Raw genomic sequence first — 21,500 nt, forward strand, 5'->3', positions numbered from 1 at the left:
CTCACTCACTCACTCACTGGCTACAGATTAGGTGCTACTAGGGGCCGGAAGCCTGGATGGGTAATACTGATTCCTTCATTTATTAGAAGGTAGGCTACTTTCTGTTTGTGTGTTCTTAACTGACCTTAATAAAAACCATACAGTCAGTGAAAACATTTTAGGACCATGGACATGAAAGATAGTTCAAGATGGTCTACCAGGGCCCATGTAATCAATAGGAATATTAAATGTTTGAGGTAGAAACCTTTGAAATTTCATGTATTTTTAAAAATATATATACTTTAGAGATTGGGATTAGTTATTGGAACTGGTCCCTTTTCTAGATTTCTGATACTGTTTATCCTTGTAGGTGATACTCTCTGGAATCATAGGATTAACAACATGGAAGCGACCTATGATACTCCTGGTATGTACTGATCTTATAAATTTTTATCCTTTGTAAAATGTGCTATTTATGAAGTCTATAGAGACAAATTGTTGAAATGCTAAAGCTTTCTCGTTCCTTAAAAAAAGAAGTTAACAATGGGCACTATTTTCCAGATGGTCTCATAACAGTAAAATGAGATGGTAATTTTGCTATACGTGTGTTTCAAGTTCCAGAATTAGCTCTATGGTAAAGATATAACAGACACAAAGCAAAGCAAAACTAAACAGCTTACTCTGAATGTTTTGAACATACACAGAAGTGGAAGGAATGATATAATGGACTCCCTGTACCAGTCATTCAGCTTCAACAGTTATCAACTCTTAGCCAGTCTTGAGGAGATTCTCCACATTCTTTTTCTTTCTCATTCTTTTAAAGGAAATCTCAGCTTCAATCATGAATACATTATTTTTTATTGTTATAATGTTTTGGTTGGATAATCTCAGAAATTCCTTGCTTAGATTCCCTATATTCTCTCTTTATCACATCTATTATATTTTATCACATATACTTTCATGGCAGTAGAGGCATATATTATTGACTTTGTCCTTTTTTAAGGTATTGAGGTAAAACTCACATAGTATAAAAGGAACCATTTTAAAGTGTACGATTCATCCTTTGTTTTTATTTGCTGTGTCCTTTTGATTCAGTCAATGCTATAAAAAATAGACAAATGCACAGAGAGGCTAATGTACAAGGATGAGGTAGAGGATCTAGGAAACTTGATATGAAGTATAATTAAAAATTATTTTTTCTGTATAGCATCTCTTCTTATTTTTCTCCCATCCATTTCAAAATAGGGTTAAATGATTTTCTAAACTCATTCTGTAAACATCTTAATATAGCCAGACTGTCCGTCAGACTACTGTTTGCAAGGTGATGGTTAAGAAATATGAAACTAGTTAAATTCTTACAAGGAGGAGAAGCACATTTTAAAATACAATGAGAATAATGGTACTGTGTTGATGGTCTTGAAAAACTAACCTGGAGAGTTTTCAGACCCAGAAGACAATGCAGGCAACATTTTATAACATTTCGCATCTCATTTGGTGAAACTTTGCTAATATTTCCAGAAGGAACAAATTATTGATGCAGTATTTTAATATATTAGACAGCAGGATAGGAGAAAAGGAGGCTTTGGATGAATCTTGTGGCATGTGCTGTGTGTGCCTGGGGTTTGTTTGGCAACAACTCTCTAGGTTACAGTCTCTGCAGAAAAATTTTTGATGGTGTTCAGTGTTTATACTAGTATTTCACTATATGCGTCATCTTTGCACTGTCCTTTTCCATTGGGTCATTATTGAAATGCTCAGTGAACCTCAGGTATTTAAATAAGTTAAAATCAGAAAACTATCTAATCTAGTGCTATTTGTACTTTTAAAATTTCAAATGATGAAGAAGAGAGTGACTGCCTCTTCTAGACAGATATTAAGAAAGTCCACCTTTTGAAACATTTCTTTCTTTAACACTGTTTTCTTGTGGAAAGGTGCCTTGTGAATTTATTCTGTGAGCTTAAGCAATTTTAACTGAAAATAACCCTAATAAAAATATATTTCTCATCTTTGTTGATAAGTATATGAACTTTGTCACAAAGTTGTAACCAGTTTGTGCATATCATGTTGTGCCTGCTTTTTCTATTTAATATTAAATTAAGTTCATATCAGTAGCTATTATGTTTTCCTGAGCAAGGAGTTCATATGCCTATCACTTAGAATTGCTAAGTAGCTTTTTGTCATATTTCTGTATTACCTTAGGTTGTTGAGTCTATTGGACATTTGAGCTTCTATGTTTTGACTGTTAAGAATATGTATTTAGAAGGCCATTTGTGATTATTTTGAAATGTTAATTAACATCAATTTATAAAGAAGATAAATTAATTGACAAGAATTGTGCAAAGGAAAACTTTCTATCAGTAGGTCATTTGAGCCTTATGTATGTGTTAATCAGTTGTGTCTAACTCTGCGAGTTAGACATGGACTAGAGCACACCAGGCTCCTCTGTCCATGGAATTCTCCAGGCAAGAATACTGGAGTTGGTTGCCGTTCCTTTCTCCAGGCGATCTTCCCAATGCAGGAATCCAACCTTGGTCTCCTGCATTCCAGGCGGATTTTTTACCGCCTGAATCACCAGGGAAGCCCATTGAGCCTTAGTCAGTATAAAAAGGAAAAAAACAGTCTGTGTGAATCTTAATTGTATATCATTATAACCTGTGCCAAATAATTTTGTTATGTTAAAAAGCAAAATGAAAAAAACTGATGTGCCAGTCAGACACTCCTAGTTTGAGTCCTAGCTCTTCTGTGGAAGAGTTCTGTCACTTTGTGCAAGCCACTTGACTTTCCAGTGTCTAGTTTTCTTTTCTGAACAGAGAGGATAATCTAATGACACCATGGGGTGGCAGAGCCACCCCACCTCCACCCTCACCCCCAGTGGATACTTTTTTTTTTTTTTTTGCCCCGCAAGCATCGCCCTTTGTGAGTTTAGGGAATCTGCAGTTGATTTGAGTGGGAGGCTGTGTTCATTAGAGAAACCAGAAGTGCCCATGTGTTTTCATCACAGACCCCAGCTGAGCTGGTCCTAGTTACAGCCCTACCCACCTCCACATCCCACACTCTACCTACAGGGGTGCCTTCTCACCCTGGCACAGCCAGGCTGTCCTTCACAGACCAGGACCATCTGCCCTGAGCTGTTTGCTTAGGTACCTCCTCTTCTGGGTCTCAGCTCAGCAGTCATTTTGAGAGAGAGATACCTTCCTGAACCACCTTGATTGAGTGGCCCCTCCTGCATGCCCCTCACCTGGTCCCAACCTCTGAGTACTGGCTCCTTGGTCTGAGAGCAGCCTGAGTGCTTTCCTGGGTGAACCGCTCCTGTGTCCCCTAGTAGATGGTCAGTCAGTTCTGTGAGGACAGGGGTCTCTCCCCATGACCAGTAGGCTCAAGACATACTTATTTTTGAACAGTGGGGTTACTCTGGCAACCAATAAGCTGTTTAGGTTCTGGGTTAGTTCTCAAAGTTTCTCTTTTTGTCTTAAATGTTTCTCACTTGTTATTGTTCTCTGAACTTTGTGTTTACCTGCTTTTAACTTTAGGGGGGTTAGGGAGTATTTTGGCAGCAGAGTTTGGGAGGGGGCTGGTTGGTCTTTTCAGGGGCTCTCCAGTGGCAAGCTGTTCTCGGTTTTGAGTTGCTGTGGACACCCTGGTCTAGAACACTTGAGCACTTCCTTCTGAGAGCTATTTGCATTTGTGCTCCTTTTTGTGTTTGTTTCCGTGATTACATCAGGTTTATACTGGTTTGAACAAAGAAGGGTTGGTTTGACCTAGTTCCTTCAAACTGTAGTTTTCATGGAAACTCAGAGTTGGAAACTTCCATTCACTGAGTCCTCTTCCTTTTATTGATAAAATACTCAGACGCCAGAACAAAATACAATGTTGGGAGATACTTTGTGAATGTTTGTGTCTGTTTTGGCTATGACTGGAATTAGGATTGGGGGTATGTGTATGTGTATGCATTTGTGTGTGTATGTTGGAGGTGTTCTATAAAAAATACTTGTATAGTTTCCATCAAGATCAAACATTTTTAAAAGAATGGTCTTATTTTTTTCTAGTTATCATTCATTTTTTCATTCTAATAAAATGTTGTAGATTTGTTTAGAAATCATAGATTCGGTGCTGGGAATGACGTCAAAGACTGTCTTATCTAGGCACCTTAGTTGGAAAATGGAGTTGTCTTGGTAAGATAGTTACAGAATGGGATGACTGGACCTGATATCCCAGGTAGAGAGCCCCTGTCTCAGCCAGGGAAGTTATTTTCTTATTGAATTTGCACAGCCAGTAATGAAACCATGCTGAGACTGGAATGGCACAAGCTTTAATTGATGGACAGAGGATAGAGAAGAGGGAACCTAGTTCACAAATCAACTTCTCAACCCAGTTTGGGTGAGAGACACCAAATATATAGGAGAGTCGAGGTAAAAGGGAGGGAATTGGAAAGAGTGGAAAGAATACCCATGTGTTATCCAAGAACCGGGCAACAAGTTCCAGGAGACCTGGAACTAATGCAGCTCTCCTTTTCAGTCCTTGTATGGGCTTTTCCAGTTGTTATCACGGCCATCATCCAGTGTCATGGTATTGGTGGTTGTGTCATAACATGCTAATGCATTACAGTGAACATATAATGAGGCTGAAGTTCTACTAGCGGTCAGTCTTTGTTTTTCTTTTTTTCTTTGCGGCTTCCTCCTGAAACTTAAAGATTAAGACTCATTGGTTTCTGTTTGAGGGAGTGGAAGGGTCTCACTCTGGGGCAGCAACCTCAGTAACTGGTGTTTTTCTTTGGTGGTATGCTTCCTACAGTTTTGGTTGCTTATGAAGTGCTAATTTGAGCTATAGTTTTTTTTATTTTTCTTGTCAGTTTGGAACAGAGGGGATGAATATGACCTTCAATGACTATCAAAGACAGCTTTATTCTCTAGCACCAAGAATGAAGAAGATTCTTCTCCAGTGTTGTTCTTGGGTTTTGTATGTGGTTTATTCTCAACTGCAGGTCTTGTTGATTTGAACCCTAGACTAAAAATAGAAGTAAGTGAATTGGCTCTTTTTAGAAAATGTTCCATCAGTTTCTCTTCTAACTTCAAGATTATAGTATCTAGGGTAAAACCTCATTCCCCAAAGAGCCTCAAAAAATGGGATGCATAAGGTATACAGAGATTTTATTCCCCCTCAGCTAATAGCCCTAGTCGGCTAGGCTGGCAAGATGGTCCTTCTCCATGAAACCATGTGGGGATCCAGTTTCTTTCCATCTTATTGTGCCTCACAGGAAGAGTAATGGAACATCCAGACCCTTTTGTCAAAAGAGACTGACAAATTGGCATCACTAGATAGTCAGAAATATGCATATAGATGGGTTACGGTGCAGGATAGGTAGTGGCCCTTTCATTCCTGATGATATAAAGAACAGGAGGGGGGCAGAATACCTCGGCACAGTTTAGGAATCTGTACATTTATAAAAGAAACTCTGAAGCTCTGGCTTGTGCACTTTGGTTTTTTCAAGTATATTTCATGGTTGTTAATAATTTGGAATGAGCTCCCTGGTTTGAAAGTTCAAGAAACCTGCATTTTAATGCTGACATGTTACCATAATTATTGGATGGTCTTGGGGAAATCTCTTGATTTCCGCTTCTATAAAATGAGGGACTTAGAGCACTCTCTTTAAGAGTCCTTCTAGCTCTCATATTATAGGTGTCCAAAATCCTCTTTAGTTACCAGATGGTGTTTTAACTTTAGATGGTCATTTTCACCAGGTTATTATAAAATCCTGCGTATAAACTGAAACATTATGATTGTTTCACACTTGGTATTTTAAAAACAGGTTTATTTTTGGCTGCGTTGGATCTTCATCACAGCATGTGGGCTTTTCTATAGTTGTGGTGTCTGGGCTTCTCTTGTTGCTGAGTGGGCTTAGTTGCTCCAGGGCGTGTGGGATCTTAGTTCTCCAACCAGGTATCAAACTCATGTCCTCTGCATTGGAACATGGATTCTTAACCACGAGACCACCAGGGAAGTCCCCACACTTGGTGTTTGAAGGCATAAATATGGAGGGCTTTTCTCACTCTTTACAATTATTAATACTACTCTCTTGTATGCATATAATGCATAAGAGTTTACCAGGTTCTTTCATTTACCTTTCTTGTATGATTTCTATGGCAGGTATTATTCTTGTTTTGTAGATAATGAACCAGTGGCTCAAGAGTTAACTGGCTTGTCCACTTCGCAAACAGATGAACTATTATTAGAAAGAACCTAGGAGCTTTGATTCCTCGTCCATTGCTTGTTTCAGTGTGCTAGTACCTCACCTCCTCCATTGGCAAATTAGTAGGTATTTCTCTGTGGCCAACAGTGCTGTGTATGTGTAACATAATTTAAATAAGTTATTTCTTTATTGCTGACTGTCTACTTTTTTTTTCACATTCCCAAGTGGCAAAAGCTTAAGGAATTTTGCCCTTGACTCAAAAATATCAGACAGAAGGTGACAGAAGGTCAAGTTTTGGGACTTAGTCTTGTCACTTTCAATCAGTGAGTGGATAAGGAATTTATCCACTCAGTTTCCTCATCTGTACAGTGGGAAATCAACCATCCCTCAGGATCTCAGTGAGGAACAAAAGACATGAATGCACAAGGAAACTACAAAATGTAAGGTGAGGCAAGCACATTATGTATTGTTTTTCATCATTCATTGAGAAAATCAATCTCCGAGATCTGATCTCTCAGTTTAGTGTGTCATTAAGCAATCTGTGGCAACAAAATATGCATTTAGGTATCATGAAGTTACCGAGACTGGGTTTGGGCTTATCTGTTGGCAATAGAGCTGTTATTTCTCTGCTCTGATCGCCTCTCCCAGGAGGCAATCAGAAATGAGAAAAAACTGTGGAACTCCTTTCTGAGAAGAATCAAGGCTTTGCTTTATAAAATGACCTAAACACTTTGGTCATGCTCTCATTATTAGCAGGTTTAGTTTGATATCAACAGGTAGCTGTGAAGGCTTTGAATTAACCTTCCTGCAAAATTGATTGTTACAGTGAAAGTGAACCCCTGCCCTCCAACCAAATTTTGCTACACAAGCAATTATTAGCCAACAGACCAAAAAAAAAAAAATGTTCATGCATTCTGTTCTACTAGCTTAAAGGATAAACTGCAATTTGTATCGAGCTTACAGAACAGCGTGAACAGTTTTTTTTACCTGTAATATTTGTTGTATCCCCTTGTCTCTAATGGAATTCCCAGGTGGCTCAGTAGTAAAGAAGTTGCCTCCAATGCAGGAGACGTGAGTTCGATCCCTGGGTCAGGAAGATCCCCTGGAGAAGGAAATGGCAAACCACTCCAGTATTCTTGCCTGAAATATTCCATGGACAGAGGGACCTGGTGGGCTATAATCCACGCGGTCACTAGAGTCGGTCACGACTTGGTGACTAAACAACTTGTCGAGTATCACTGTTGATTCCCCGAAGTCCTGTTGATTAAGCAAAGCTAAGTTTATTGGACCTGCTGAAGTAAGTGGAGAAGGCAATGGCACCCCACTCCAGTACTCTTGCCTGGAGAATCCCATGGATGGAGGAGCCTGGTAGGCTACAGTCCATGGGGTCGCTAAGAGTCGAACACGACTGAGCGACTTCACTTTCACTTTTCCCTTTCATGCACTGGAGAAGGAAATGGCAACCCACTCCAGTATTCTTACCTGGAGAATCCCAGGGACGGCGGAGCCTGGTGGGCTGCTGTCTATGGGGTCGCACAGAGTTGGACACGACTGAAGCGACTTAGCAGCAGCAGCATCTGAAGTAAGAGAGAACACCTTATCAGTAGTTCTCAGAAAGATTGAGTCTAAGAGAGGATATTTATAGGGTTTTAGGATCCTGGCTGGGTGATTTTAAGGTGAGTCTCACAAGATAGGGAATGGATTGTATTTGAGCAAAACCTATGAGATAGTAACTTTGGATTGCTGGGCTGATGAAGGAGAGGGACTGGAAGCAAGATTTTATGAGTAAGCTGTTAGTTTTGATAACTGTTTTAGTTGGCTCACAGTCTTACCTTTGAAGAGCAAGTATTTCTTAGAGCAAGTAGCTAAGTTACTGTTTTTTGTTCTCAGTATTGCTTACTATAGGGTCAAAAGAGCATGGCTAGTCCCAGAGTTAATTAACACAGGGACTGAAAGGGATGTTGGTTTTAATTCTTATCATAAATTTCATGGGGACTCATTTTTAACATCCTTTACGCTCATTAAGCAAGCCAAGAATTTCATCAGTTGGACAACTCATTTCTATTGTCACTGCTCATTTAGCAAAGCTGCTTGGATGCTGTTGGGAGGTAAAGATAAAAGCAGCAGCTTCTGGAGTGTGGCTTTTTTTATAAGTGCCAGCTGAGTATCCTGGAATATGAATTCTTGGTCATCCTGAGGGTGTAGCTCAACCAGTCAGTATATACATGGTACCCTGTCTGTGCTGAAGTGTTCCCAAGTGTATTTCAGACACGCTGTAGTATGTGCCTGGGTTGTTCAGGGGCCTTCTGACTATCCTGCATCCAGGCTTTCTGGACCTGACAGACCACAGCGATCAATTTCTGAATATGACTCTTAGACAACTACATGAACTGTGACTATCTGGGGCAAGGGGGGAAACCATTTTAAATCATGGAGCATCTTAAAATAGATGTTACATGAAAAGTCATGGTATAATGTAAATACTATATGGGATAATGGATATGGTACCACTTATGTTTTTTCAAAACACCTGGGAAATCATATGTGTGTTTGCAGTTACATGAAAAGTTCCTGAAAAGATGTGTAAGAAACTGTCAAGAGTAGGCACGTCCATTGAGTGCAGTGGGAATGGGCAGGAGGGAGACTGATTTTCCACTTTACATCTGCAGAGGACATGTCGATGAAGTGGAGGATGTTTTAGCTTCCCTATTTTGTTTGGGTTCTGGCTGCTGGTATCTGCATATTTAAACTCTATTTTGAGGGTTGGTTTATCTGCCCTTGTGTGTCTTGATGAGAGACAGGACCCTGCCCCCAGCCGGAAGCCTCTGAGGCCGACGCCTGCCCTCCTGAATGCTGGCAGTCAGGGTGGGAGCCCGTGACCTCTCTCCACTGAATCCTCTGCCCAGGACTTGGAATCTGGAGCTGCTGATGCAGAATAGCCAGGGCAGCTTAGATTTCATCAGGCAGAAGAGGCCACTGGCGTCCAAGGCTGGCAGCCAGGGCCCTTGCTTTCCTGTGGCATGACCTTGGTAGAGGTCCCGGCACTCAGGTTCACTTGGCTCCTTCCCAGATTTCTGAGCCTGTCCCTGTGGATTCTGTGAACTACTTGATAGTTTTTATAGATATAGACATAAGAGAAATAGGGAACAGGGCTAGGGTCGTGTGGAATTGGGTCTCAATAAGGATACCAAATGTTGCCTTGTAGAGCTCTTTAATGAACAGAGAAGAAGAATTTATAAATGGACATTGTGTATTAGCAGGTATTGGTGCATGTTGGTAAAGGAGAAAGGGTAGACTTGAGTCAGACCTGGATCTGATAGGGGTCCCATAATTAGATGTATAATTGAGGGCATAATAAACAAATCACCTCTCTGAGACGATTTTCTACTTCTCTTATGTCTATATCTATAAAATATATTTATATGTGATATGTATACATAACACAGTATATGTGTATGTATCAAACATATGTGTATTTGTAACATATATACACACACATAGATACCATATATATATCAAGCATACCACTGTGACATTATGACTTTTATAATTTGCTAAGTGCCTTTTAAGAGAAAATAAACCTTTAAAAAAAAGAGGAGCTCATTAGCTTTCTTACTCTTATTGAAAGTGATAATAATTTGTGCATGTGTGTGAATGCAGTCAGCACCCAAACGTGACTCATTTCAGTTCAATTCAGTTGCTCAGTCGTGTCCGACTCTTTGCGACCCCATGAATTGCAGCACGCCGGGCCTCTCTGTCCATCACCAACTCCCGGAGTCCACCCAAACCCATGTCCATCGAATCAGTGATGCCATCCAACCATCTCATCCTCTGTCGTCCCCTTCTCCTCCCGCCCCCAATCCTACCCAGCATCAGGGTCTTTTCCAATGAGTCAACCCTTCGCATGAGGTGGCCAAAGTATTGGAGTTTCAGCTTCAACATCAGACCTTCCAATGAACACCCAGGATTGATCTCTTTTAGGATGGATTGATTGGATCTCCTTGCAGTCCAGGGGACTCTCAAGAGTCTTCTCCAACACCACAGTTCAAAAGCATCAATTCTTTGGCACTCAGCTTTCTTCACCGTCCAACTCTCACAACCATACATGACCACTGGAAAAACCATAGCCTTGACTAGACGGACTTTTGTTGGCAAAGTAATGTCTCTGCTTTTAAATATGCTATCTAGGTTGGCCATAACCTTCCTTCCAAGGAGCAAGCATCTTTTAATTTCATGGCTGCAGTCACCATCAGCAGTGATTTTGGAGCCCCCAAAAATAAAGTCTGACACTGTTTCCCCATCTATTTCCCATGAAGTGATGGGACCAGATGCCATGATCTTAGTTTTCTGAACATTGAGCTTCAAGCCAACTTTTTCACTCTCCTCTTTCACCTTCATCAAGAGGCTCTTTAGTTCGTGACTACATTCCCCCAAATTGACCATTTTAGTTTCTCTCTGGTTGTACTGTGCCTGGAGGTTGTCTACATCTCACTAAAAGTGAGTCATGGGTGATGCTTATTCTCTCCTACCTATCTTCCTCTTCTGTTTTTGAAATTATGTTTATTTCTCCTATTGATGGCTTTATTATTTTAAATAATATCATAAAGTTCTGTTTCTTCATCAACTTTGAGTAGTATCTTTTGATTCTCTGTCTCTCTTTCTTGGCTGTGTGGGTCTTTGTTGCCACTCTTGGGCTTTCTCTAGGCGCAGCGCGCGGGGCCTTTTCTCGTTGGGGAACATGGGCTCTAGACACGTGGGCTCATGGAAATATGCTTTCTGGGCTTGATCTGTGAAAAGTACAATTATTTGTACTTTATTGCAGTTGGGAAATAATTGTACTTTCATAGACCAAGTTGCCACGTGGCATGTGGGATCTTAGTTCCCTGACCGGGGACTGAACCCGCATCTCCTTCATTGGAAGGCAGATTCTTAAACTGGACCACCAGAGAAGTCCCTGAGTCTCTCTTTTATAAGATGAAGATATTAGCAGTTAGCTCTGCTTCTTCCCCCTTCTACCTCCTTTTGATAGTAACACCATTCATTTCCTTTATATAGTCAGTGAGTTAGCATTAACGTTTGCTCTTAGAACTATATTATACCATTCAAACTTTGTCTGTAAACTGTTTCTAAAAGAGTGAAAACCAATAAGAGCATTTATAATGTTTTCATTATATGAATATGGTTGAAACAGGATGCTATAATTAGATTCTTGCTTTCCAGATTCACTTGAGACCAAAATACAACCGATGTCAACAGCTCCCACATTCCAGTGTGTTAGACTATCTAAGGAGGACTTGCAAAGTTTCTGGGTGAAAACCAGTTTTGCAGTCCTTAGCTGATCTCTATCCCTCAGACTATAAAAAGATTAGGGGTTAAAGAGACAAATGTTTGGAGAAAGTTACTGAATTGCTCTAGCATTGAGTTCCATCTCTGTGTGGGGGAGGGGAGAGGTGCTCAATGGTAAGCAGTGGAGACCTTGAGAATCGTCTCACAGTGGTTGACTAGACCCGTGTCAGACTCCTGCCTAGGGAATTTGAAAAGCTGGCTGGAGTGCCTTGAGGCTGAGAGTTAAAGACCGCAGTTGGGAAATAATTGTACTTACACATACCAAACCCACGATGCATACTTCCAACTGACCAGAGGGTTGGGGGCCTGTAAGAGAGAGTAGGCCTGGGATGAGCTTATTTCCTGCCCCAGAGAGCCCCTTAGGGGAGTGAGCGGACCACAGCAGAGAGAGGCTGGGCCTGCACCACGGGATGCCTATGTTAAGAGAACTGCAGGTTCAAAAGTGAGTATCTCAGAGGAGCCAGTGGAAGCCCCATTCACCAGTCTCTCTAAGCACCTGCCAAGGCCGCTTGTGAACAGTCGTGGGAAGTCTCCCTTCCCCTCACCTGTGTACCCGCTTGGCCTGGCCTGCCCTGGCTTCCTCCTCTCCAGGGTGGCAGAGCTGTGGCTGGCAGGCTTCAGGAGGAGAAGTGGACACAAAAAGCAGGGAAATCGAGACAATTGTCTCTTTCCACTGCCGTTCCCACTGCAGGCTTGTTTGCTCCCTACAATGAGAAGAAAGAAACTGAAATTTAAATGAGGTTTCAGGTTTTGACTGGGACACTGGTCTGGATATTTTAATTACCAGAATGGGACTTTTTGTGACTCGAAGTGCCTGGAGGAGGACTTTTTGTCACTGATATTGTCCAGAAGAATCATGCGCCCAGCCTCAAATTTCATCTAAGCAGTCAGGAAGAACTAGCTCTACAAAGTGGGCGCGACCAACATTGGGGAAAAAAACAAAGTGGTTTTCTGATGATGCCCATGAATCCTGCTTGTTCAAGGGATCAGCTGTATTACTTTCTGTAGCACCGGGAAGAAATGATGGGATCTAGAGAGAAGGAAATTTAATCCTGTGTTTAAAGGATTTTAAACTGTGTTTAAGAACAGTTTTGAGCCACCAAGTCAAATCTCTTATTCTCTTTTATTCTCTATCATTTGCTTGGTATCATGTCATATTTTAGTTTGCTTCAGCTTTGGACTGTGACTCTGATATGTAGATTTATGTTTTTACTAGAGTTTTTAAATGATTCTTTTCTTCTTGACAAAAAAAGAAAAAGTTACCTAATCTCAGAGATCAGCTAGCTGCTTCTTGTATTTTTAAAAATTTGTTATTTATTTGTTTATTTTTGACTGTGTTGGGTCTTTGTTGCTGTGCAGGCTTTTCTCCAGTTGCAGAGAGCAGGGGCTACTTTCTAGCTGTAGTGCATGGGCTTCTCATTGTGGTGGCTTCTCTTGTTTTGGACTACTGGCTGCAGGGCTCGCGGGCTTCAGGAGCTGCGGCTCCCAGGCTCTAGAGCACAGGCTCAGTGGTTGTGGCACATGGGTTTAGCTGCTCAAGGCATGTGGGATCCTCCTGGACCAGGGATTAAACCCATGTCTCCTGCATCAGCAGGTGGATTCTTTACCACTGAGCCACCAAGGAAGCCCTCTTATATTTTTAAACACCTCATGGAGATATAATTGATACACTATAACATTTACCCATTTAAACTGCACAGTTTCAAGTTTAAAGTTTAAACTGTACAGTTTCAAGTTCAATGGTTGTTATCATGTTCACAGATATATACAACCACCACCACCATCAATTGTAGAGCATTTTCAGATCATCCCCCAAAGGAACTCTGTACCCATTAGAAGTCACTCCTCATTTCCCCTCAATATTCCCAGCCCTAGGCAACCAATATCTGTCTCTATAAAATTGCCTATTTTTGGTATTTCAAATAGAATCATATAATATATGATCCTTTGTAACTGGTTTCTTTAACTTAGCAAATTTTTAAGCACAATATTTTTAAGGGTCATCATGTCATAGTATGTATCAGTACTTTCCCAACCCTTTTTATTGTTGAATGATATTCCATTAATGGATATACCACAGTTAATTTATCTATTCATCAGTTGATAGACATTTCCACCTTCTGTCTACTATGAATAATGTCACTGTGAACATTAGTGTTCAAGTTTATCTGTGGGCATGTTTTCATTTCTCTTGGCTATAAACCTTGAGGTGGAATTGCTGAGGCATATGGTATACATTTAACATTTTGAAGACCGGTTTTCTGAAATGACTTTTATTTTACATTTCCATCACCAGTGCATGCAGGTCTCAATTTGTCTACATCTTTGTCAACACTTATTACTGTCTGTCTTCTTGAGAAACCTGTATGCAGGTCAGGAAGCAACAGTTAGAACTGGACGTGGAACAAGAGACTGGTTCCAAATAGGAAAAGGAGTGTGTCAAGGCTGTATATTGTCACCCTGCTTATTTAACTTATATGCAGAGTACATCATGAGAAACGCTGGGCTGGAAGAAACACAAGCTGGAATCAAGATTGCCGGGAGAAATATCAATAACCTCAGATATGCAGATGACACCACCCTTATGGCAGAAAGTGAAGAAGAACTAAAGAGCCTCTTGATGAAAGTGAAAGAGGAGAGTGAAAAAGTTGGCTTAAAGCTCAACATTCAGAAAACTAAGATCATGGCATCTGGTCCCATCACTTCATGGGAAATAGATGGGGAAACAGTGGAAACAGTGTCAGACTTTATTTTTTTTGGGCTCCAAAATCACTGCTGATGGTGATTGCAGCCATGAAATTAAAAGACGCTTACTCCTTGGAAGGAAGGTTGTGGCCAACCTAGATAGCATATTTAAAAGCAGAGACATTACTTTGCCGACAAAGGTCCATCTAGTCAAGGCTATGGTTTTTCCAGTGGTCATGTATGGATGTGAGATTTGGACGGTGAAGAAAGCTGAGCGCTGAAGAATTGATGCTTTTGAACTGTGGTGTTGAAGAAGACTCTTGAGAGTCCCTTGGACTGCAAGAAGATCCAACCAGTCCATCCTAAAGGAGATCAGTCCTGGGTGTTCATTGGAAGGACTGATGCTGAAGCTGAAGCTCCAATGCTTTGGCCACCTCATGCGAAGGGTTGACTCATTGGAAAAGACCCTAATGCTGGGAAGGACTGGGGGCAGGAGGAGAAGAGGACGACAGAGAATGAGATGGTTGGATGGCATCACTGACTCGATGGACATGGGTTTGGGTAAACTCCGTGAGTTGGTGATGGGCAGGGAGGCCTGGCGTGCTGCGATTCATGGGGTCGCAAAGAGTCGGACACGACTGAGCGATTGAACTGAACTGAACTGAACTTATGGGTGTTAAGTGGTACTTCATTGTGTTTTTTACTTGATGTTGAGCATTTTCATGTGTTTATTGGCCATTTGAATGTCTTTGGCTCACTATACCTCATCATAACATCATCACAACTAAGAGAATCATCCAGTTTCCCTGTGCAAGTCCCTTATCAGATATTTGGTGTGCAAATATTTTCTCTCATTCTGTGAACTGTCTTTTGACTTTTTTGATGGCCTCCTTTAAAGCACAAAAGTTTTTGATTTTGATGAAGTTCTTTTGTTGTTATACTGTCATATCTATTAATAAGAAGCGTGGTCTAACCCAAGGTCATGAAGATTTATTCCTATATTTTCTTCTAGGAGTTATGCTGCTTTAGCTTATGATTAGGTCCATAATCTGTTTTGAATTAACTTTTGCGTATCCTGTGTCGGTAGCCCAAGTTCATTCTTTTGCAGGTGGATATCCAGTTGTCCCAGCATCACTTGTTGAAGAGCCTGTTCTTTCCTCATTGAATTATTTTGGAACTTTACTGAAAATCCGTTGACTCTAAGTTGAGTTTTATTCATCTAGCTTCTTAATCATACTCTTTCTGCTAATTGTTTTATTTCCCCCTTTGGACATTCTTAAGACTATTAACTTCCTATTCTGCTGCTGCTGCTAAGTCGCTTCAGTCGTGTCCGACTCTGTGCGACCCCATAGACGGCAGCCCACCAGGCTCCCCCGTCCCTGGGATTTTCCGGGCAAGAGTACTGGAGTGGGATGCCATTTCCTTCTCCAATGCATGAAAGTGAAAAGTGAAAGTGAAGCCGCTCAGTCGTGTCCGACTCTTCGCGACCCCATGGACTGCAGCCTACCAGGCTCCTCCCTCCATGGGGTTTTCCAGGCAAGAGTACTGGAGTGGGATGCCATTGCCTTCTCCAACTTCCTATTCTAGTTTGGATTTAATTGTTTTCTAGATATCCTGTACAAATGTCATCTAAATATTTTCTTGGTATCATTGGATTAGAGACGTTGTTTCTTAGCTCTCATGCCTCACACATTCCTTTTTCTTGAATTCCTTTTTCATTTTGCCAGAGAATGTGCTGTGCTGTGCTTAGTCGCTCATTCATGTCTGACTCTTTGTGACCCCCCAACTGCAGCCTGCCAGGCTCCTCTGTCCATGGGGATTCTCCAGGCAAGAATACTGGAGTGTGTTGCCATGGCCTTCTCCAGGGGATCTTCCCAGCCCAGGGATCGAACCCAGGTCTCCCGCATTGCAGGCGGATTCTTTACCGACTGAACCACCAAAATTTTCATGAAGAATGTGAGGGAAAGGAGTTCTCTAAGAGTTTGAATGCTTGATGTATCTTTGTTTTGCCCTTGCATTTAAATGATAGTTTGGCTGCATGTAGAATTTTGGGTTCAAATGGTTTTCCTTCCAAAATTTGAAGGCACTTCTTGATGACTATTGTCACTGATGTAAATCTGATTCTTATTGCTTAGTTGTTGTTCTGTCAGTCACTCAGTTGTGTCCAACTCTTTGTGACTCCATGAACTGTAGCCCGCCAGCCTCCTCCATCCATAGAATTCTCCAAACAGGAATACTGGGGTGGGTTGCCATTTCCTTCTTCATGTTCCTTAGTGGGCAACCTCTTTTTTTCTATCTGGAAGCTTTGAGGATCTTCTCTTTACCTTGGTATTGATAAAGTTTAATTTGCAAAAAGATAAAACCATGACTCTCAGGCCAGTACAAAATGAACATGTGTCAGTAACAAGGGAAAATTGGTTCAAAGCACAGTTGAGAAGCTCAGTATTCATAGGTGATGTTAGGAGGAGACTGCTGGAATAAAGAGAAAACTGGTAGATGTCTAGCAGTAAATCTCGAGGTTTTTCTATTACATTGGACAGATTTTGTTTCCATCCTTCCTGAAAAAGAATCTACAACTTAAGCTCTGCCTCTCCAGAGTTGTAAAATGGCCAAATAACCGAATAGGTAAATGGAACACCCAGTAATTTCTTTTGCCCATTTCCAAGTTTCTGCTAATTTTTCTGGCAGTCTTCTGAAATAACCTAAAGGTATATTTAGATGTGGGTCTTTTTTCCTTCGTACTTTTGGACTCTTTTTACCCTTGAGTTTTTTAAAATTTGAAGACATGTTTCTTGGACGGAGGAGTGTGGTAGCTTACAGTCCATGGGGTTGCAAAGAGTTGGACGTGACTGAACAACTTCACTTTCTTTCTTTTTCTTTTTCAGCACGAAGCAGTTTCCTCCACTGTTTCTTTGATTGTTTCCTTCCCTCCATTTGTCTGCTCCGTCTTTCTAGAACACGCGGTAATCAGATGTCGGACCTCTTGAGTTGAGCCTACTTTGTTTCTTAACTTTTCAAAGGCTTACACTTTTTATTTCTTTGTCTTTTTCTTTTCTGTTCTGTGAGTGAGCATGTTTTCTCCATGCGGGTCAGTAGTTCTGGTTGACAATCTTGGTCCTTCTTTTTTGGGGGCTGTTATGTTTTTGAATGTCTGTTGACCCCTGATTATTCATTCTAATTATGACTGAAGAACTAGGTTGGTAGTATTTTACTGTTTGTAGTAATTTGTAATAATAATAATAAACACACGAGTGAGATGTATGTATTAATACTAACCCACTAACCCTATAAGATTTATTACTATCTTCGTTCTGAGGAAACCAAGACACAGAGAGGTTAAGTAATTTGCCCGAGATCACATAGCTAGTAGCGACAGAGTTGGGATACACATTTTTAGGTGGGATCTCTCTAGAGCCCATGCTCTTAATCACTACCCTTGCTTTTGTGGGTCTGTTTTCACAGCAGGCTTGTCTCTTAAGGGGTGGGAGGGTTGCCTGGGAGCTCTGCGCTGCTGAGTGGATAGGCTTTAGTTTAAAGTGTGCTTGAGAGAAGCAGATAATCCTTTTATGCCAAAAAGAAGATTTGACTTGGAGAGACTGTTCCATCAGGAGCCCTGTTTCCCCAGGTAGATGACTCAGTTCTTTTAGAAAGAAGTTCTTTAGTAATAGCTGATGGGCACGTGCTTCTGCTTCTTGTTACTTTTGCACCTACAAAAGCCTCTTCAATGTATTTTTTTAATATTTTATTATGAAAGTTCTCAAACTTACAGAAAAGTTGAGCAAATAACATAATGAATTCTTGTATACCTTCTACTTGGATTCAATAGCTTTTAACATTTTGCCTTACTTGCTATGTTTATATATAAATATTTTATATAGAACTATTTTGAAGTTTCAGACATGTGGCACTTCACCCTTGTGTGCTTTAGGAGTTATCTCCTGAAAATAAGACATTCTTCTACCTCAGCATAGTAACATTATCATAACTAAGAAAATTATTTGTAATTTCTTAATGCCATCTAATATTCAGCCCATATTTAAATTTTCTCAATTATTCTAAAATGTTATACAATTTTTATTAATCAGAAAACTTTTCAACTGAAATATATTTGTACACATTTTTATATGTGTAAGTGTAAAGCTTGATGAATCATCCAAAAGTGAATATTCCTATGTAAGCCTGTTCTTTTTTTCAAAAGTCAGGACTCAGTCAAGTTTCAGTCATTTCAGTGGACTATTCTGTTGCTTTAGTCCTCTATATTCTAGAATACTCTTCCTGCCACTTTTTTTCTTTTTCCAAAAATTGAATTTGTGAAGAGGTAAGTCCAGTTGGCTTCTTCAGTCTTCATTCCCTCCCCATCTCCTTTCCTCCTCTTCTTTTTCTTCTCCTTCCCTTCCTTCCCCCTCTTTCTCCTCTTTCATTTTCTCCTATTCCTCCTTTTTCTTCTTTCTTTGCTATGGAAAATTTCAAATATACTCCTAATTTGAGGGAAATACAACCACCTCCACCCCATACTCATTGTCCAGCTACGCATGTTCAAACTCATCTCATCTACACCCCTGGCCATTTCTCTTCTCCCTTACCACTGTGTTGTTTTCACTTAAATTCCAGCCTTCACAGCATCTCCTCCTTAAATATTTCAGTACATATTTATAAAAGACACGGCCGGGAGCCCAGCAAGGGCTGTTGACTAGAGCATAAACATATGACCTCCTCATGTAACAGCCACCCAGCATGGTTTCTGAGAGGGCATGTCTGTGAGGAGTGTTCCAGGAGGCCCAGGTGGCTCAGGCGTCTTACCGTCTAGCCTGGATGGCCCAGAATATCACCTCTGCTGAATTCTCTTGGTCAAACAAGTTCCCATGGGTACCTTAGGATCAAGGGGAGGTGAATTGGGAATTGGACGCTACCTCTTTTCCTTTTTGAATCAATTTTGTGATTCTTAAAAACTGTGGTAAAATATACATATTTAAAATTTTACCATTTTAACCATTTAAAAGTGTGCAGTTTAACGGCATTAAGTACTTTGTACAAGTACAGTACAATGCTGTGCAATAAGTAGTAGTACTCTCCATTTCCAGAACTTTTTCATCATTCCCAACGGAAGGTCTGTATCTCTTCAACCAGAACTCCAATTCTTCCTGGGTGATTACTGTTCTGCTTTCTATCTCTATGGATTTGATGACTCTAGGTACCTCATGTAAGTGCAATCATACATGTCCTTTTGTATCTGGTTTATTTCACTTAGCATAGTGTTTTCAAGGTTCATTCATGCTGTAGTATATGTCAGTACTTCCTTTTTAAGGTTGGATAATATTTCATTGTATATATTAGCCTTCACCTCTTGACATGAGGGACAGCCAGTGAAGTACAGAGGGAAGGACTTGATGGAAGCCATCTTTGAGGACTGTTGCCTCCAGGTAACTTCTCTAGAGCCATGATCTTCATTACTGGGGAGTCATAAAGTCTGATTCTAACCTGCTGGACCTTGTGAAGCTAAGAGTAGAGATTTCCCTGATGGTCCAGTGGTTAAGACTCCAAACTTCCAATGCCGGGGGTGCAGGTTTGATCCCTGGTTGGGGAACTAAGATCCCACCTGCCATGCAACCAAAAAGTTTTAGAAATAAAATAAAATTGGATCTTAAAAACATTTTTTTTTTAAAGAAGAGGCTAAGATCACAATGTTCTTGTTTCAGTGGGAAAATGTAACCTGGAAAAAGGGCTAGGAGCAGGGAAAGAACGACGCACGGATGAAAGAAAAGCATGATGGAGAAGCAAGGTGATGTCTCAAGAGTCACAGCTCTGCAATTTTGTTTAAAACTTTCTGCTGCCTTTCTTATCTTCAAATTCAAATTTACTTCTGCCACTTTACTCCTGTGGGATAGAGCAGAACGTGATCCTGACCCTTTCACCTTGTTCAAAGAGCAAATCTCAGGGTGTCACATCGTCCTCTGATTATTTTGTCTTGAGACTCTCATCAGGATGTTTTCCTCTTAGTCCTCTGCTGCGTTGCTGATGAAAACATGTGAATTCAGGGCGACAGAGCTTCCTCCGTTGTATCAGGGAACTGTGGAGCCAGACACATGATGAGTTCATCCCCTTCTTTGCTGATTGCTTAGGTCATGAGAAGAGTCACTTTCCTGAGAAATGAGGGGCATTGTGCTGAAAGGGAGCCCTGGGACACAGGGGACCTGTAAGAGAACAGGACAGTGGGGAGGACCCCAGGAAAGGCAGAATTTCTTCTCACAAGCTGGGAGCCTTGAAAGTACCCTGAGATTTGTATTTGTGTGTTGTTGTTCAGTTTGCGACTCCATGGACTGCAGCATGTCAGGCTTCCCTGCCCCTCACCATTTCCTGGAGTCTGCCTGAGTTAATGTTCATTGCATTGGTAATGCCGTCCATCCATCTCATCCTCTGATGCCCCCTTCTCCTTCTGCCCTCAATCTTTCCCAGAATCAGGGACTTTTCCACTGAGTCGTCTGTTCGCATCAGATGACCAAAATACTGTATTTGCCTGTATATGTATATATAAATATGTTTATATATATGTTTATATATATATGTATGTTTATATATCCTTTGGTCATGGCACATGACATGAGAGATCTTAGTTTCCCAACTAGGGATTGAACCCCGACCCCCTGCATGGGCAGTGCAGAGTCTTAACCACTGGACTTCCAGGGAAGTCCTGAGATTTGTATATTTTTATCAGGAATTTGCAAGTCTCAGTTGTAATTATTTTCTGCTCACCTCAAGACTTCCCTGGTGGCTCAGATGGTAAAGCGTCTGCCTACAATCCAGGAGACCCAGGTTTGATCCCAAGGTTGGGAAGATCCCCTGGAGAAGAAAATGGCAACCCACTCCAGTACTCTCGCCTGGAAAATCCCATGGATGGAGGAGCCTGGTGGGCTGCAGTCCCTGGGGTCGCAAAGAGTTGGACACAACTGAGCGACTTCACTTCACACTTCACACCTCAAGACTGTTCCAAACTAATGAAAAATTGTGTTTTTCACTGGTTGGAAGAGGAAGAGGGCTTTCATGCCTGTTGAAAAAGGAATTCAAAATAAATGTTATTTTATTTTAGATATTTTATGAAAAGAGAGTCTGGGACAACCATAACATGAACAAATCTGACACTTAAACATCTCTGAGAGGAAAGAGAGACAGCTGTTTCTGTTCACAGCAACGGGCCTGTGTTTGGCTTGTTGGCAGGGAGAGCCAGTCTGGATGTTGGTAATCTATCTGCCAGGCTTCTAGAAGAAGTTTAAAAGATGTCAAGGGAGTGAAGCCCGGGAGCAGGTTC

At 41.0% G+C, this 21,500-nt stretch overlaps 1 protein-coding gene across 2 annotated transcripts in view; it reads left to right on the top strand.

Moving 5' to 3' along the window:
* ENTREP1 (endosomal transmembrane epsin interactor 1) overlaps positions 1–21,500 on the top strand; it is a 69,542-nt gene that overhangs the window by 10,458 nt on the left and 37,584 nt on the right. For both annotated transcript variants that reach the window (XM_081504310.1, XM_081504318.1), the window contains exon 2: positions 350–406. In XM_081504310.1, coding sequence (XP_081360436.1) covers positions 350–406 — 57 coding nt within the window. The remainder of the gene's footprint in view (positions 1–349; positions 407–21,500) is intronic.

Source organism: Giraffa tippelskirchi, chromosome 1 (assembly GCF_054371585.1).
Source record: "Giraffa tippelskirchi isolate mGirTip1 chromosome 1, T2T-mGirTip1v1.2.pri, whole genome shotgun sequence".
In the NCBI taxonomy this organism is placed as follows: domain Eukaryota; kingdom Metazoa; phylum Chordata; class Mammalia; order Artiodactyla; family Giraffidae; genus Giraffa; species Giraffa tippelskirchi.